This window comes from Mytilus galloprovincialis, chromosome 14 (assembly GCF_965363235.1).
Source record: "Mytilus galloprovincialis chromosome 14, xbMytGall1.hap1.1, whole genome shotgun sequence".
Taxonomy (NCBI): domain Eukaryota; kingdom Metazoa; phylum Mollusca; class Bivalvia; order Mytilida; family Mytilidae; genus Mytilus; species Mytilus galloprovincialis.
The window spans coordinates 54,434,092-54,454,393 of NC_134851.1; the positions used below are offsets into that span (position 1 = coordinate 54,434,092).

Genomic DNA, 20,302 nt, shown 5'->3' on the forward strand with positions numbered 1-20,302 from the left:
GCTAAAAATGACGAGTCCCTGGACTCGCCTTCAAAAATCCTTAACAAGAACCCTGTACAGTACTTATGGTTTTGGTTTTGTTGAGTGTATAAATATAAGCAGAATGAATTAAATTGCTGAGATAAAAAATAAATGGTTTTCCTTAAACTAATTTATCTTTATTTTTAGCAGATATTAATTATAAGGAAACAATTCTTCTTTATGTCTTGATTATTGTACAAATATATTTATCAATATGTTTAATACTTAAAAGTAATAAATAATGATTCAGAAATCAAGACTTAAGAATTTCATCCCTTTTTACGACTCAAGGAAGTTCAGTCAATTAAATAATTTGTTAAATATACAAATATGACAGTTAAATATTTTTGTGATTGCTTCAGGAAAGAAATGTGGTTTGCCAAAAGGAATTTCAATACATCTATGGTCAGGTTTAAGTACAACGTACATACATTGTATACAAATCTGGTAAATTCAAAAATTTCTGAGCGAAGAAACTATTTATTTTATTCATACATACAACGTACATGTATACATGTATGTATGCATCTAAATTAATGAAAATTGAAAAAAGAATCCCTTAAAAGGTTTATCCTTTAAATTATTAATATATCTGGCATGTTAATGATTAGGCCAGTGTCGAGTTTAATAAACATTTTAAGATTCCTGAATAATATGCAGATATTGTTTTTATTGCTATTGGTTATGTTGGTGGTGCATATGTACATGCTTTCCCATTCTGCTTGTGAACTCTAAGAACACAAAAATGACAATAGCGTCATCTAATAAAAATATTACTTCCTACTTGAAATCTCTCTGGGATTTGTTTACCCAGAGGAGGGGGCAGTAAGATTTGCCTGTTCTCCCGCTGTATATTGTGTGTTCATACATGTGTATGTCCTAAAATTAGTTCCGTTCTACTGCTTTAGTTTCTGTTGACCAAATTTTATGAAACTTATACACAATGCTTATTCCAACAAAAGACTTTTAAGTCAGACCTAGTTCTAATTTTGGTGGTTTCCTTTTAATATGTTACAGGTATAAGGTTTTATGCAAGCACGAACAACATCTGTGTCGGACCAATGGACATATTTCCAATCAATTTTCTCTAGTACATATATATATATATAAATGGACTTGTAAAAGGTTTATTGATTGTTGCTTACTTTCTGTCCAGTGACAAATATTTCATGCATGTTCGGGACTAGAAAAGAATAAAATTGCTACAGTAAATTAGGAGCTTCTACACATGGAGTGTATCATTTGAATAAAAAAGTCTTATTCAGAAATGAAATATTTAAAAAATATCATATTTAATGGTAAAAAAGCTATGACTAGCCTATTCTGCCAGTTAATATCTGATGTGTGCCCTACAATTTCATTTTATACAAGCATATGCATTTGTACTTTTATCTATAATCAGACAATATGACATTTGGTTAAAATTATCATTAGGTAAAAATGTATGTCTAAACAGATGTCAGACAATGTCCCAGTAAGTTTGCAGATGTCTTTACATATCATCCTCTGTCTGTGTTAGAAACAAAGCATCTAGGTCATTTGGTTGCTGATGGAGTTTTGTCTCATTGGCAATCATGTCACATCTTCCTATTTTACATGATAAATGCAGAATTTAAAAAAAATGGTTTATACATATTTCTATTATTTAAAATTATATAATAATAAAATAAATAAAAGTAAGGAGATGGGGTATGCTTGACAATGAGACAACTGTTAAATGCACCTTCGAGCCTTAAAGCTGTTGATGTAGGCAACAAAACATGTAGGTCCCCTGCCTTCAACAATGTGAAAAAAAATTGTGCTAATTTGACTTCAGATCTAATATTAGTTACTTCATTATCTTTAAACTCAAAGTATATGTATGGTTTGCAACATTTACATTAAACCATAACTAAAGCTACATGTATAAAACATGTTAGGCCAATAAAATGATAAGTATCATAAAATTTTTAAGAGTAAACATGAACATGTAGGGTACTTTGTACTAAGAATTGACTATTTTGTTTGGCCTAATGAGAGCATGCAATAGTTTTTCTTATAAAGACACATGTTTAAGGGTCCCCTATCCTAAATAAATATCTTTCCCTTAACCGTCTTAACAATCTTTCTCATTGTTGTGTCTTCCTCTGCTATTTTTATACGACCGCAAAATTTGAAAAATTTTTCGTCGTATATTGCTATCACGTTGGCGTCGTCGTCTGCGTCGTCGTCGTCGTCCGAATACTTTTAGTTTTCGCACTCTAACTTTAGTAAAAGTGAATGGAAATCTATGAAATTTTAACACAAGGTTTATGACCACAAAAGGAAGGTTGGTATTGATTTTGGGAGTTTTGGTCCCAACATTTTAGGAATTAGGGGCCAAAAAGGGCCCAAATAAGCATGTTTTTGGTTTTCGCACTATAACTTTAGTTTAAGTTAATAGAAATCTATGAAATTTTGACACAAGGTTTATGACCACAAAAGAACGGTTGGGATTGATTTTGGGAGTTTTGGTTTCAACAGTTTAGGAATTAGGGGCCAAAAAAGGGCCCAAATAAGCATTATTCTTGGTTTTTGCACAATAACTTTAGTTTAAGTAAATAGAAATCAATCAAATTTAAACACAATGTTAATGACTACAAAAGGAAGGTTGGTATTGATTTTGGGAGTTTAGGTCCCAACAGTTTAGGAATTAGGGGCCAAAAAGGGACCCAAATAAGCATTTTTCTTGGTTTTCGCACCATAACGTTAGTATAAGTAAATAGAAATCTATGAAATTTAAACACAAGGTTTATGACCATAAAAGGAAGGTTGGTATTGATTTTGGGAGTTTTGGTCCCAACAGAATAAGGGGCTCAAAGGGTCCAAAATTAAACTTTGTTTGATTTCATCAAAATTGAATAATTGGGGTTCTTTGATATGCCGAATCTAACTGTCATGACTGTGTATGTAGATTCTTAACTTTTGGTCCCGTTTTCAAATTGGTCTACATTAAGGTCCAAAGGGTCCAAAATTAAACTTAGTTTGATTTTGACAAAAAATGAATCAGTTAGGTTCTTTGATATGCTGAATCTAAAAATGTACTTAGATTCTTGATTATTGGCCCAGTTTTCAAGTTGGTCCAAATCGGGGTCCAAAATTAAACTTTGTTTGATTTCATCAAAAATTGAATAAATGGGGTTCTTTGATATGCTGAATCCAAAAATGTACTTAGATTTTTTATTATGGGCCCAGTTTTCAAGTTGGTCCAAATCAGGATCTAAAATTATTATATTAAGTATTGTGCAATAGCAAGTCTTTTCAATTGCACAGTATTGCGCAATGGCAAGAAATATCTAATTGCACAATATTGTGAAATAGCAATTTTTTTTTAATTAGAGTTATCTTTCTTTGTCCAGAATAGTAAGCAAGAAATATCTAATTGCAAAATATTGTGCAATAGCAAGATTTTTTTTTAATTAAGAAATAATTCATGGGGGCTTGAATATATCGTGATTTTACCACGGGTTGGCCCTTTATGACAAATATTTTACCCCTGAGCGATAGCGAGGGGTAAAATATCGGCATAAAGGGACAACCCGTGGTAAAATCTAGATATATTCAAGCCCCCATGAATTATTTCGATTCTGATAGGACACATACGGCAATTCTTTTGGATCGAAGCGCTCTAGGTGTAGGCAAATATTTGCCGTTCCCATAAATAAACGCACTAATAAACTAGCGTAAAAGAACGGAGCAAACTGCATTAGTGACATGCTTAAACTATTTAAAATAATGTATTTAGACAGTTTTAGATGAATTTGAATGATAATTTATTTATATGTCTTATATGATGTACAATAAAGGGCTTTTGCCACATTTTAGCATCATTTGTGTATGTTTCCTTGTGATGATTTTCGGATTCACAAGCGTGTATTTTCCCGTAAAATGCTTACATTCTAACGTCATTGTTCTATGACGTCGGGTATCTCATTCATAAAAAGCATATGACGTGGGAGTACAATCGGAACAGCACTGGCAATATATTCATATTTTACCACGGGTGTGTACTCAAAGCGTTTGAAGGACGTCATGTTAGAATTGGAGTTATCTTTCTTTGTCCAGAATCAACTTAAATCTTTGTTATATACAATATACAATGTATATTCACTTTTTACTACCAACTGATAAATTAAAATAATCTTTACCATTCAGTGATAACAAGCAGTTTTTTTACATCTTAATATTTTATGATGTATTTAAATGAGTAGTTATTGTTGCAAACTCCATTAGAAATTTTAATTGAGATTAGTTTTGGAATAAGGGAAAGGGGGATGTGATTAAAAAAATTGGGTTCAATTTTTCTCATTTGAAATTTCATAAATAAAAAAGAAAATTTCTTCAAACATTTTTTTGAGAGGATTAATATTCAACAGCATAGTTAATTGCTCTAAGAGAAAACAAAAATTTTAAGTTCATTAGAACACATTCATTCTGTGTCAGAAACCTATGCTGTGTCAACTATTTAATCACAATCCAAATTTAGAGCTGAATCCAGCTTGAATGTTGTGTCCATACTTGCCCCAACCGTTCAGGGTTCAACCTCTGCGGTCGTATAAAGCTACGCCCTGCGGAGCATCTGGTTCATTCTGTATTTTTGTTTTTTTATATCAAGTGATTTTTTACCTCCAAAGTACCTGCCTCATATTTTGACCAGACATTTTTCTCACTAAAATGAATATAATCAGCTTGGTTTACTATGACCCAAATATTTCTACTATCTGTGTTTTATCTGTTCATTCATAACTTACATCTTCTTTTTAAGGGGCTCTGAAGGGAATTTTTATATTTTTTGGTAAATTTTTTGAAGCTTTGGACATATATTATAAGACTTTTAAAGATAATCATAAAGACTTTTTGTGTGGTTTATTTTTTAAAGTTCTTGTATATTTAATTTGTGGTTTTGGATCAAAAAGAAATAATTCAGATTTTAAATAATTGGTAGAGAGGTTTTTAACAACACAAATAAAACTCATTTAACAAGTTTAAAATAATTATGCTAGGAAAACAGATACATATTAGAATAAATAGCGAAATCAAAATTGAAATAGATATTTTGTAAGAGGAGATGTATTAAAGTTGATACCAGTTGATAAGTACCGGTAGTAAAATTCAAGATATACATGCATTCTGATAAAGATTTGAAAACTTGTCTTTGGCATTCATTGCATCCCAAAAATAGTTTTTTTTAAAGTTTGCAGGTTTTTAAGGTAACTTGTGAATATGTTTCAGTTGAGTTTCCCAAGACCTCAGGTTTTGGTAAGATCTTTTGGGTGAGTTAACTATTTTGGTGTTACATTACTCCTACTTGACAAATTCACAATGGAAGTTCTTAACAACCCTGACTGGCTATACAGCCCTTACACGGTCAGTATGACTCCTACTTGAGAGAGACTGAATTGTTTATATAAAAAATTGCTTCAGGAGTCCTGGATTTTGATTGGTGTCCTGTGAGAAAGTGGACAAATCAGCAGTCAAATTAATAGTGATATTATGGATTTATACATAACATACAAACTGTTTTAGTAAATAACTGTTAGATGTTATGACAAAGAGATCGGTCTTACTCTTCAGATATAAAACCTTTCTCGTAAAAGCATGAAATATTTTTATTGATAATCTGTTTTTCTATAGATGGAGATTTCTCACATTGCATGCTGATCATGATAATTGTGAATCACTTTGAAGTATGTAGATATGACAGGATCATCTTACAATCAGAATGTTATCATTTTAAATCACCAAAAAATCACCCTGTTTCACTCATCTCCAGCAAGAGTGATCACTTTGTATGTTCTTTAGGATGTAAAACATTGGACTGTATTGAGTGTTTGGAGTTCCCTTCATTTTCCTCTTGAGTATCTCTGTCTAACATCTTAGGATCATACTTTTGGGATTACTGAAATGTTTATATTATTATATTTAAAAAAATAAAAATAAAGATATGGATATTAGTTTAAGGGTCTAAAATCTATTTTGAATTGGAGGAAACTAAGAATAGCAATTTATAGGTTTAGGCAGATTAAAAACCTGACTGCCATTGCTACACAAAAAATTGTAAATAAAATGTATGTTATGGTACTGATTGAACAAGATTTTGGTAGATAACTTTGTACATGTGCGTAAGTCATAGATAAGAACCCCTGCTGGGCCCCACAGACTTAGGCCAGACAAGATAAAAAGTAAGGAATACATTATAAAGAAGTAATGCTGGAGTTAATTAAAATAACCTTGTTGTGATAATGCAAAGAGGTTTAACAGAGGGACAATGTAAGAGATAAAACAATGAGATATAAGTTGTCTTTCAGAATGAGTCAGTATGTACTATGGCTCCTACACTGCTAAACCTTTCTGGAACAGCATCTGGTCATCATTCCAAAATGCAGAGGCAGATCCAGCCACAAAAAGGGGGTTGGGTTTCCAACTCCAATCCATATGTCCCGATTGAAATGCATTGATCATAAAAAAAAGGGGATTCACCCCTCCACTTCCCCTGGATCTGTCAATGAGTTGTGTCCCCTAAAATGGCTATATAGAAAAATTCTTGTTTCAAAAGGTCTGTTCATAGTATACATGTAATACATGTATATACATTAATTTTGTCTCTAACACAAATCTGCAAACCTTGAGCAAATGTTATAGAAATACATGTTTGACAAAATAAGTGATATATTGAGTTGAGGTCAAAGGTTGAAAGGTATAGCAAAGATTTTGAGATGACTGTATAACACTGCACCTATTTCAATTGATTGTTTAGATTGATGAAAGTAAAATTTTAAACTGAGGTCAACGAGAAAAAAGTGAGGTCACATTCCAGGATGTCCTCATGCACATCTAAAAGAGATAAGGCACTCGTCTTACATAACACAAATTCTCTGGTCTGTTGAAAATAGTGACATCCTTGTTAAAGAAAAAATGTGGTTTTAATTTTAGCTTGAGATATGAAAGTTTATTAAATATATGTATAAATAATCTTCTGTAGTAAAACTTGGTGTCGTTAGGTTTAAAGTATGTTTTTTTTTATTAAATGTATTAAATTTCACCTTGAATGTTAAAAAGATATTAAAATTGAATCTTAATAGGAAATGGGTAAGAATCGTTTATTTTTATGTTTCACCAAATAACATGAATAATAAAAGTCGATTGAAGGAAAGACTGTAACTCCCATAAAATGTTTTCTCAATATACAATTCTTGATTTGTCAAATTTTCACTTGGTGCTATGGTCAGATATAAACCTTGCAAACTGTACCAGAGCTGAAATAATAATTTTTATTAATTGATTATTGGACTATATTGTAGATACATGTATAATCTTTGTTTTTATAACTTTTGAATTGAATATTAATTTTCATAACTAATCAATTAGACAATGTATTACCAAATTACTTAATTATTTTTATTTTGTAAAGTATTTTATTTCCAATGACATATTCATATTGGACTATCATCTCGAAATCAATAGTTTTTCATATTGTTAATGATGGGAAAGTCTTTTAATGACAGGATACAAAACGCTAAATTGTCAACAGCGTATCTGTATAGCAGTTTGAAAATGATCATTGGAATACAAATTGAATATAAATATTTTGCAATAAAAAAAATGTAGTTTTTTTCAGTATTAGAAATGTATTGATGAATTTATTAATTTGAGAATCAAGTGATTTGACGCTGTTTATATAATTTCAACCCACATTACTCACATGATAGTTTATTTAAGATGTTTTAAATTTTGTAAACTGTATTATGATATATTTAATCCTCCAAATTATTTGTTTTTCTTTGAAACTAATCATAAAATGTAGTCACTGTGGCAGGTTGTTATAGAGTTGGGGTTTTGCTTGTTTTTGAATGCTGTAAAGTCATACGGTAGGGGTTTTGCTCATTGTTGAATGCTGTAAAGTCATACGGTAGGGGTTTTGCTCATTGTTGAATGCTGTAAAGTGTCCTATAGTTGTTTACATCCTCATGCTATGGTGTCTGATGGAAAATGACAGCTAGACAGCAATTTGAACATCTGTAAGGAAACGAGGGTCAGGGCAAACTGGCAAAGAAGGAGATACATGTTAGTGTATTTCCCCTCTTTGGCCTTGGTAGAACTCTGGGAAATCCTGAGCATAATACATTTGTAGTAATTATTACATTTTTTGTGTGTTTTCAGGTGGAAAAAGAACAGATGGGTTGAAAGCTGCTGATATAGTGCCTATTCTTAGAGAGAGGGTGGCCTACCTGTCAGGTAAGATATAGTGCCTATTCTTAGAGAGAGGGACTGGCCTACCTTTCAGGTAAGATAAACAAATATGGAAAACCACTTTTGACTGTCTTTCAGTAGGTGAAGATTAAATTATCATATTTGAAAGCTGGAAATTGAATGTGTCAACCAATCAACAGCCTCCTACATTAAACATTTAATTCGGGAAGTCAACAATCTCTTTTATTTACATGTTGTCTTTGATAAGATGCAATTTGTTTGGAATATTATGCATATCTAAGAGAATTTTTTTGTAATTTTAAAATTTCAACCTTGAAAGCCAGAAAAATTTATGATCCAACTACAAATCAGTTTTTAACAGACTTAATTTCCCTGCAATTATTTTGATATTTGTTATAATCTACAGTAAAGCTCAGAAGTCACAGGTATCATAACCATCTTATACAAGATCTGCTAAAGAAGAAATTCTAGATTTGATTAACATTTAATGACGCATGTATTATTTTCCCTGCTGCTTCTCTTGAAGGACACCTGTATTTTCTATATTTAAGAGATCTAGACACATTCTATTTATAATTATCTTTTTTCTAAGGTGGGGGAGATCTAGACACATTCTATTTATATTTATCTTTTTTTCTAAGGTGGGGGAGATATAGACACATTTTTTTTATAATTATCTTTTTTCTAAGGTTGGGGAGATCTAGACACATTCTATTTATAATTATCTTTTTTCTAAGGTGGGGGGAGATCTAGACACATTCTATTTATAATTATCTTTTTTTCTAAGGTTGGGGAGATCTAGACACATTCTATTTATAATTATCTTTTTTCTAAGGTTGGGGAGATCTAGACACATTCTATTTATAATTATCTTTTATTCTATGTTAGGGGAGATCTAGACACATTCTATTTATAATTATCTTTTTTCTAAGGTGGGGAGATCTAGACACATTCTATTTATAATTATCTTTTTTTCTAAGTTGGGGGAGATCTAGACACATTCTATTTATAATTATCTTTTTTTTAAGGTGGCAGAGATATAGACATAAACTATTTATAATTATCTTTTTTTTTAAGGTGGCAGAGATATAGACACATTCTATTTATAATTATCTTTTTTTTAAGGTGGCAGAGATATAGACACATACTATTTATAATTATCTTTTTTTTAAGGTGGCAGAGATATAGACACATACTATTTATAATTATCTTTTTTTTTAAGGTGGCAGAGATATAGACACATACTATTTATAATTATCTTTTCTTAAGGTGGCAGAGATATAGACACATACTATTTATAATTATCTTTTTTTTAAGGTGGCAGAGATATAGACACATACTATTTATAATTATCTTTTTTTTTAAGGTGGCAGAGATATAGACACATACTATTTATAATTATCTTTTCTTAAGGTGGCAGAGATATAGACACATACTATTTATAATTATCTTTTTTTTTAAGGTGGCAGAGATATAGACACATACTATTTATAATTATCTTTTCTTAAGGTGGCAGAGATATAGACACATACTATTTATAATTATCTTTTTTTTAAGGTGGCAGAGATATAGACACATACTATTTATAATTATCTTTTTTTCTAAGGTCGGGGAGATCTAGACACATTCTATATCTAAGGTTGGGGAGATCTAGACACATTCTATTTATAATTATCTTTTTTCTAAGGTGGGGAGATCTAGACACATTCTATTTATAATTATCTTTTTTTCTAAGTTAGGGGAGATCTAGACACATTCTATTTATAATTATCTTTTTTTCTAAGTTAGGGGAGATCTAGACACATTCTATTTATAATTATCTTTTATGTAAGGTGGGAGAAACTGATTTGGCGGACCAAATATTTAACATTTCTTTGTCTTTGTTTTTAGGTGGGCGAGACAGACGTGGTGGACCAATATTAACATTTCCGTCGCGGACACATAATGATCGGTTAGACCATGATGATCTCAGGCGTCTCATGACCTATCTAGCCAGGATCCCTAGGTAAAACAGGAGTATTTGTATATATTTTAGAAGTCTAGATCCTAAGGATAATCATTTTGTAGAAGAAAAAATATTAAATGATTATTTTTGATATAGTTGTTTTTGTTATAGTTCTTAAATCACTTTAAAAACATAATTTTATTTATTAATAATTTTGGGGCATTTTACATAATTTGAACCTACAAAATGTACTTTATATTTTTAGTGATGATGTGAGGGACAAAGGTTTTACTGTGATATTAGATATGCGAGGTTCAACCTGGCAGATAGTTAAACCAATTCTTAAAGTATTACAGGTAGGTCTAAAGACTGAATTTCAACTTGATGTATTAGGGACATAGTTCAGAGGTTAAATTACAAATTTGATCTTGACTGATAGAAACTGTTGTTTATGTCTTTATGCAAGTTTTAGATCAGATGTTTATCCCCAAGCAGATATACATGTGCCTAGCACTACATTAGGCCCTAGTGCTACTGACTAAATCTTCATCTTGATCTCAGAGTTCAAATTCAAATTTTACAGTTGCAAAAATTTAGGACTTATTGAAGACGGGTTATTCTAGAATTAATCCAGGTTTTATTTTAAAAAACATGACATGCCTGTAGTAGATTTTTGTCTTATTTTAATAATTCAGTCCAAAATGTAGTTTTAATCCCAAATTTTAAGCTGATGCATGTAGTCAAGAGCATTTCAAAATTCCAGGTCTGATATTGTTAGAAGGTTGAAAGCTGAACTCCCATGGACTCTTATTCATTTGATTTAATATTTTATATGAATGGGTTTACTACACTTTTTGTGCTATCTCTCTAGCAAATTCCAAATTTTAAAAAGCTGATGCATGTATTTAGAGCTTTTCAGAATTTCTAAGTCTTATTTTGGTAGAAGTTGAATGGTAAACTTTCATGTTCTCTCATCCATTTGATGCTTCTCTTTAAAAATTTTATATATATAGAACTTCCTACATATGTACTCTCATTTGATGCCTCTGTTTAATATTTTATATGTATAGAACTTCCTACACATTGTGTGCTATCTCTCTATCCAATATTTACACTGATGCATGTAGTCAAAACTTTTTAAAATTCCAAGTCTGATATTGGTAGAACTTGAAACAAATGTTGAAAAAGCTAAACCATGGATTCTCAATCGTTTGATGTATAGACCTTCCTACACATTTAGTGCTATCTCTACCCAAGTGCATGTTCCACTCCATCCTGGGAACAAGTTTCATATTTACATACCCCCAGATGAGTCATAATTATTGATCTCTTATATCTGGAATGTTTATAAACAAAAATATTGATCCATGCATTGTGCTGAGATATAACCATTGATAGAAATGTATATTTCATCGTTAATATCAGTAGCATATCCGTGTTTTGTAAAACCGCAATATTTCATAATAATTATTCCTTGCGACTGGCTGAGCAAGGTTTTTATGTCTACAAACAGTAATTACGGGAAAACTGATGCATTTAATGAGTGCATATAGAAAGTTTTTGCCTTATTCGATTTTGAGTGTCATTTTTGGTTGGAAACAGTTGCAATTTTAATGATAACAGTTGAATAAAAATATTGACCAAAATTGAAAGTAACTTTTGAAATTTATAATCAATATAAAGGTTAAAAAATGTATGATAGGGAGGTAACGTTACAAGTGCATTAGTTTCTTGTGATACTTTTCTGAAAGAGGGGCGAAAGATACCAGAGGGACATTCAAACTCATAAATTGAAAATAAACTGACAATGCCATGACTAAAATAGAAAAAGATAAATAGACAAATAAAAGTACACATGACAAAACCAAGGCTTCCAAAACCGTCATATATTCTGGACAATTCCGATAAATTATATGATTGACTTGTTGTACCATTTTCTTTTTTGTTACTTAGTCTTATGGGATTAATCATGATAAGACAGACATGTCCAGCTGGCTCATATATTTTTTGAAAGCCCTGCACAAAACATAGAAACCTAAAGACTAAGCAACACCAAACCCCACCAAAATCTGGAGGTAATTTCATGTGCTCCAGAAGGGTAAGCAGATCCTGCTTCAAATGTGGCATCCATTCTTAACAGTTTTATTAGTTTGACACAATGCAACAGCTTCAATCTAGCAAAAATATGGATGTAAGACATTTGATTTGACACCTTGACCTTAAAAAAGGATTGATTTAAAGGTTAATAGGTCAAAGTAAAGGTCATAATGATTTCCAACCCCTAAAACCCAGTATCATTAAATTGATTAAGCACAATGATTTGAGTAACCATCTGTCTTCCTCGTATCTGTTGTATTTCCTTTTTGTTGAACCAGTTTATATGATTTTTTTGGGGGAATATATATATGCTACATGAATCTTGTTTACAGACAAACTCGAGTTTATCTATCATTGACAAAAAATGCATATGTGTGAACAAACAGGAAATTTTGTTGCACATATATGCATTTTGGGACTGCATATACTTGACCAATATTATATAATAATATATATTTGGATAGTTTCAGATATTGTTTCCACTTCCTAGCAATTTGACCTATTTTTACAGAAACGATATCTGTTAGAAATTTGTTGTTGAAGTGGCGTATATATATATGTATCTATATATGAAGGTCTTTAAATATATCCAGAATTATACAAATGCTGCCTCCTTTTCTTGGGAAACATGTCCAAAATTTGAATTTTTACCTACAGCTATTTTTCTTTATTTTTTTTCTGTTTGAAATCTGTTTCAGGTGATTTTATCTAAAAAAAGTTTTGTTTAAACACTGAACAGCTCTTTAAACAAATAAATAAGAATTGACCATTTTCAAGGAAATCAAACAAAAAAATTAGGAATTGCATATTCTGAATAGCATTAATGGTTTAAATAGAGCAGTTATTTATAATTTATAGACAAAATTGTTCCTAATCTGCAAACATGACACTTGGCAGGAAGTCAGAAATAACAATAAATAAGTGACAACAAATTCTTAGATTCCTAATGAGTTCTGTATTTTTCGGGGGTTAAATTGTCAATTATTTCCAAGTGTCTAAAATAAGTGTTTTGCTATTTCCTTTTCTTTAATATTCCCTATCAAGCTATTAATAGATTTCCTGGAAGATTTGTTTCAGCACGTTATTGGCTTCCTTGATTAGGGAAACCTTAACTTAATGTCTAATTAATTAAGAATCAATACTGTTGTTTATAAACATTATATTAATGTCAATATTGTTCCTGAACCCGCTAAGTCATTGGACTGAAATTAGATATTTGGTAATAGCTGGTCATTATCTAAAGTGAGGTAATTGCTGGGTATTATCTAAAGGGAGATGATATGTTGTTGTTGTCACTTTGGTGAGAAATTGATGCTAATGTCAGAGGCAGATTTAGAGGTTTTTTTCAAGGGGCCCTGCCCCACTTTTTCTTGGAAAAAATTGGTTGATTATATAGGGAATCACTGAAACATTACTGGAGTAGCCCCTCTTAGGCAGTCAGTGGGCCCCACTTATGAAAATTTCTGGATACGCCACTGGATGTTTTGAAGTTGTGACTCTGATAAGTTCATTCACAGCTTGTTTGAACATGGGTTGATTCTATTTGAGTGCTTGTCCATCAGTGTACAATGTATGATGCTCAAAATATCTATTCATATTGAAGAGTGTTAAGTGACTGCATTTTAAAATTAGTTCTTTATGTGCATTAAAGTTGTGTAATAATCCTAAAAACTGTCCTATTAAGTACACTTCTTATTGAATTGGATTTTGGCAATTTTTTATTTGGTTCTTTTATGCCCCATCTAGGGGCATTATGTGTTTTATTGTCTGTGCATCAGTTTGTTCATTCATTCATTTGTCAGTCCGTCAGTCTGTCCTGCTTCTGCCCATTTAAGTTTTTGGTTAAACTTTTTGACCCAGGTAGTTTTTGATGAAATTGAAGTCCAATCAACTTGAAACTTAGTACACATATGTTTTCTATGATATGAACTTTCTAATTTTAATGCCAAAATTTTTAGATTATTGACCCAAATTTCATAGTCCACTGAACATAGAAAATGAAAGTGCGAATTGGACATCCATGTACTATGGACATATTGTTGTTTGTTATAAAACTTTCCATGTTTTTACACAAACATTTTGCTATGAGTTACTGATGAAGCTTTATCATAGAATATACCATCTGTGCAGCATTTCTAGCCTGTACTGCATGAGACAATATCCTTTCAGTAGTTAAAATAACACAACAGGTGTTAGAAATAATAAAACTTAAAACCACTGGATAATTCATCATTTCAGAAATAAGTGTTTACAGAATAATGTTTTCAGAATTTTTCTTCAAAATATTTCGTTGTCCTTAAAAAAAAAGTAAAATCACAAAACTCTGAACTATGAGAAAAATCATAAAGGAAAGTCCCTAATCTAATAGCTCAAACACATCAAACGAATAGATAACAACTGTCATTTTCCTGACTTGGTATAGGCATTGGTCATGGTGGTGTCCGAGCAAAGGCATGATACATTTTTATTTGATTTAGCAAAATCGAAACTATCCAGAATCCTTTTGACTGAAAAGGAGATGTATTTCATGTACTTATACCATGTATACTATGTGCTTATATCTTTTGTAGGAATGTTTTCCTGGCAGCAGTTATATAGCTTTTATAATCAAACCAGAGAAGTTCTGGGAATGGGAGATGAGTTTCATTTACTTATACTATGTGCTTGTATCTTTTGTAGGAATGTTTTCCTGGCAGCAGTTATATAGCTTTTATAATCAAACCAGAGAAGTTCTGGGAAAGGGAGATGAGTTTCATTTACTTATACTATGTGCTTATATCTTTTGTAGGAATGTTTTCCTGGCAGCAGTTATATAGCTTTTATAATCAAACCAGAGAAGTTCTGGGAATGGGAGATGAGTTTCATTTACTTATACTATGTGCTTGTATCTTTTGTAGGAATGTTTTCCTGGCAGCATTTATATAGCTTTTATAATCAAACCAGAGAAGTTCTGGGAATGGGAGATGAGTTTCATTTACTTATACTATGTGCTTGTATCTTTTGTAGGAATGTTTTCCTGGCAGCAGTTATATAGCTTTTATAATCAAACCAGAGAAGTTCTGGGAATGGGAGATGAGTTTTATTTACTTATACTATGTGCTTGTATCTTTTGTAGGAATGTTTTCCTGGCAGCATTTATATAGCTTTTATAATCAAACCAGAGAAGTTCTGGGAAAAACAAAGAACTAGTCTTGGAAGTGCCAAATATGCTTTTGAGGTAAGCATCAGAATATTTTAGAACCATTTGTATTGGTTAAAAGAAACATATTCCTAACATAGAGGATAAGCTAAGTAAAAAAGATAGCTAAGAAGACATGTTGTGCAGAAAACAATTCTTATATTGAGAAATACGGACAAATCAATGGCCATAAGAAAATGGCGAAATGATTAAGGGCAGTCCTAAACACAGAAAATAAAGGATTGAATAAAATGAACCCAGGGGGCGGATCCAGTCATTTTCAAAAGGGGGTACCAACGTACCAACCCTGGATACAGAAAGAGTGGGGAAGGGGGGGGTTCCAACCATATGGCTCCATTCTAAAGCATTGATCTTAAAAAAAGGCTTTCCAACCACATATCAGCCACTGGAGCTCCATTGACAGAATCAGGTTAATATACAATGAATTCTTCAACACTACATCTCTGCAGAAGTAAAGACAAATGACTGGGTTCTTTTAGAATTGAGTGATAGAAACTTTTAGCATATAACCCCATTTGCATTTCAGTAAAAATATTAGTTTGATTAATCAAAGTATTTGTATTTGAAGTGAAAACCATTTAGATGCAAACTGAAATGCAGGGTTCCAAACTTGTAATAATTTTTTAGAATTTGTTTATTGAAAAGTAGAATTTATTCACAAATTTTTTATGTTTTATTTGAATAATTTTGTATTTTTAGACTTGTATGATCTCACTTGACAATCTCACCAAATCCATTGACCCCACCCAGCTGACGAGAGAATTTGATGGGGCACTGGAATATAATCATGAGCAATGGATACAGCTTAGATTGGTTTGTATCATTCACAACGAGATAGTTATGATAAGACTTATTAAAATGCCATTTTTTTCACCCTATTGTGGCATTACTGTTCCATAGCAAAATGTCCAAAAGACATCTCATTTAGTAGTTCTAAATAATGGCAATGTCATTAATCATTATTATACTCCTGCTTATGTACATAGTGGTTGGCATGTGTCTGCATAAATATAAATGGTGTGGTATGATTGTCAATGAGACAACTATCTACCAAAATAAAGATTAAAACAATGCAAACACATATCATAAAGCAAGATATACAAGGGACAATGTCAAACAATGTAAAACAGAAAACTGATTGCCTCATTTAAGCTAATAACATTAAACAAATACATTACTCTATATCGCTATTTGGGGATCTGTCCTGCTTGAACTTTTCAGGTCATACAACAATCACTTTTCCATTGTGGCATCAGATATTTTCTATTATGACATTGAAATTTTACTTTTGTGATGTCAAGTAATGGTGCACAAATAGTGATCAGGTGTATTATGAAAAACTGCAACCAATAACAACCACAGGAATACAGGCTACTCTTGTCTAGAACAAAATAAGAATAAACTATAAAAAAAAATGGTGGAAAATGGCTCATTCAAGCATAAAAAATTAACAAAATGAAAAATATTACAAAGTCCAGCTGTCTTTTACCAATTGGTAAAATTACATTTGGTTTCTTTGTCAAATTGTATAAACTTTTAGGCTTGCTTTTGTAAGTACACAGAATTCTTGAAATCTTTTTTTCCATGGTAATCTTCTTATATCTGTCCACTAAAAGAAAAACTGCTGGTCCTCACTACTATTTCTATTACCAAACACCATAATTGTGTCTGTCCTTTGCAAATTGTGGTGGTCCAATTCTTCGGGCCACCACTTTTAAGGAACTCTTAATTAAGTACACATTTTAAATGATCTTATCCCAACCTATTTCAGATGTTAGAAGAATTTATATGTAAAGCCTTAGATCTCCTTGATAAGCTAGATGAACTTGGAAATATTCTGACCAATCCAGAGCTTCCAGAAAATTTAAATGGTGCACAGTGTCGTTTGGAGGAACATAATCAACTGAAGAGACGGGTCAATATGGCACCTGTTGAACAATTAGGGATGGAAGGACAGAGGATACTGATGGAAATAACAGGGGACCAGCAACAAGGTATTGTTTATTGTTATATATTTATTACCTCCCCTGATAGTGTAGTATATTGGTATTCATTATCTCCCCTAAGTGGAGCATATATGCATCACTTCAGTCATCTCAAATCTTTCTTTTCGTCACATTTTGTTATTCAAATACTAATTTAAAATGGGTAGACAGAATTCTTCAAAATTTTCACAGATTTTTCTACAGGACATGAAGCTGTGCAATTGTATTTTAATTTGTGATTTAAGTGATTTTAGGAGTTAACTATACCAAGACATGGAGACGGCTTGTGACAAAAGTCTTTCATGGAAGATTTACAGATGTTTAATGTTAAGAGTTCTTCTACTTATATTTGTACTGATCTTATACAAAATTAACACACTTTTTAAAAAGGTTTCAAATTGGCAAAAGAATCTATAACTGGTTTTTTTTGGGGAAAAAGTACACATCACTGAAGTGTGTGCAGATACATTGAATAGAAATTCTAAATTTGTATTGTAAATGTGATGCACCATCAAAATTTTGTCCAAGTTAAAAGCATTCTCATAGTTGCATACTATCAAAGGTGAAAAACACGATATTTACATGTCTCTCAATTTCTTTTTGTTTTAGGTACAAAAAATAGATATTAAGCATGTTAAGACCATGGTGCTGAAATTGAAATATAAAAATAAAAATTGGATATAGAGATTTTTTTTATCCAAAATGACATAGATTACATTACATGCAGCCTAATTGAAAAAAAAATCTCTGTAATCATATATAGTGGTTAATAATTTTTCCTTAACCTAATGGTTTAGGTACAAACTTGCAGAAATAACAATGTATAGTTAAGAGCCACCCACTATCAAGCCTTACATAATTCACCTTTTAAGTAAATTGCATTGCCAAATAGCACAGACAAGTAATGAAGAAACAATTGTTTAATCAAATTTACCTGCTTATTAAAAAGGAAGCCTCTAAGAGAATTTTATGCAAATTGATCTTTTCTTTTTCAGGTCGAAGGTTTGTAGTATCAGCCACTGCAGATTTTCAGAGTTCCGTCCCCCAGATTTCACAGCTGCTCGACAGGATGCATGGTCAGAAGCAACATCTGAATCAATTATGGTCAGTCAAACGTTTGAGATTGGAACAATGTCTGCAGCTCAGAATATTTGAAGAAGATGTTGAAAAGGTTAGAAAAAGGAAACATTGAGTTTAGAAAGAAAAAATAATGAGACTTGAGTTTGTCAAAGATAGATCTTATTTTCAGATATTTAGATTAAGTAGTCTAGATATCACAAGCAAGACAACTTGTATAACATTTGCAGGGGATAGCAAATATGAAAATTCCATTATAAATTAAATATAAAGCTAAGAAGATGTGGTATGATTGCCAACGAGACAACTCTCCACAAGGGACCAAATAACAAAGAAATTAACAACTATCGATTACTGCATGGCCATCAAAAATGCCCATACGGCATAGTCAGCTATGAAAAGCACAGCAATGACAAATGTTAAGCAATTCAATCAAAAAACTAATGGGATAATAATGAAAATTGTTTAAATTGGATGGGTCACTATTATGATATGTTTCTCCATACTTTTTAACATTGTTTGACCTTTTTTCTGTATTTCAGATGTTTGACTGGATTGGCCACAATAAAGATATGTTTCTAGTTCATTATACAGAAATTGGTAACTCACACCAGATGGCAGTAGAGTTAGAAGTTGAACATAGTCAATTTGCAAATAGTGCTGTTGTAAGTATCCAATCAATTAATACGTATTACATGTTGATAATTAATCTTAGTAAACCTGTTCTTCAAAAGAGTATACAGTTTTGTTACTTAAAAGATAAATATCATAGATGCCAACCATTACGATTTTTTCGTAATTTTTCCGATTTTGCGATCAAAACTACGCTATTATGGCCAAAGTCGAATAGTTACGGATTCCCAGTCATTGCCGTTCAATTTTGTAAAAGGCGGATATTTATCATTCTTTTCCAGCCTGGTACGATATTTAGAAAACGCCAATGTAATGCTTCCGGTTGCTTGGGAGTTATTGACCTATCGTTTGGTAACTAACTGACTTCCTAAGAGGCAAACTCGCATTTTATGAAGTAGCTTTCCCTTCTTCTCTACTTCTCCTTGACAAAACGAAATGTACGAGTTGAGAACGTCTGAACAATTAATGAATGGAATACACACTACAGATAATATGTTTAACGAAACATGTTAGTGCACATTACTTTGCAACCACTCATCAGTAATTTTTTTTGTAAATGCACGTTTTTGAATGATTACTGAAAACTTTTCAAAATAATGGAAAATTTGATAGATTGTTACTGATTGTGTCAAAAGGGGGTTGGCATCTATGAAATATAAAAAAGAAGATGTGGTATGATTGCCAATGAGACAACTCTCCACAAGAGACCAAAATAACATAGAAATTCATAACTATAGGTCACGTTACGGTCAACAATGAGCAAAGCCCATACCGCATAGTCAGCTATAAAAGGCTCGAAATGACAATGTAAAACAATTCAAACAAGAAAACTAACCACCTGATTTATTTAAAAAAAAAAAACACTTCAAAAACTAGATTTTTTTGTGGGAAAATAGATTTTCAATAAAATGATTTTATAAGAACTGAGGTTAAACTTTAAATGTAAATAAATATTAGATATAACAAAATTTTTATTTAAATTGTATTACCAGAAGTTATCAGATCCCAAATATAAGAAAAGATCAGCTGAGAAATAAGTCAGAGTGGTTACCAAATATTATTGAAAATGAAAAATTAACACCAAAAATACTTAATTAATCAAATCATGACAGTTTT

The 20,302-nt window shown here is 31.5% G+C and overlaps 1 protein-coding gene across 3 annotated transcripts in view; it reads left to right on the forward strand.

Annotated features, from left to right (window-relative positions):
* Nucleotides 1-20,302, forward strand: part of LOC143059516 (triple functional domain protein-like) — a 243,653-nt gene that overhangs the window by 4,579 nt on the left and 218,772 nt on the right. For all 3 annotated transcript variants that reach the window (XM_076233031.1, XM_076233027.1, XM_076233030.1), the window contains exons 2-9: nt 8,200-8,274; nt 10,141-10,255; nt 10,461-10,551; nt 15,408-15,509; nt 16,191-16,304; nt 17,263-17,485; nt 18,472-18,647; nt 19,096-19,218. In XM_076233031.1, the coding sequence (XP_076089146.1) occupies nt 8,200-8,274; nt 10,141-10,255; nt 10,461-10,551; nt 15,408-15,509; nt 16,191-16,304; nt 17,263-17,485; nt 18,472-18,647; nt 19,096-19,218 (1,019 nt within the window). The remainder of the gene's footprint in view (nt 1-8,199; nt 8,275-10,140; nt 10,256-10,460; nt 10,552-15,407; nt 15,510-16,190; nt 16,305-17,262; nt 17,486-18,471; nt 18,648-19,095; nt 19,219-20,302) is intronic.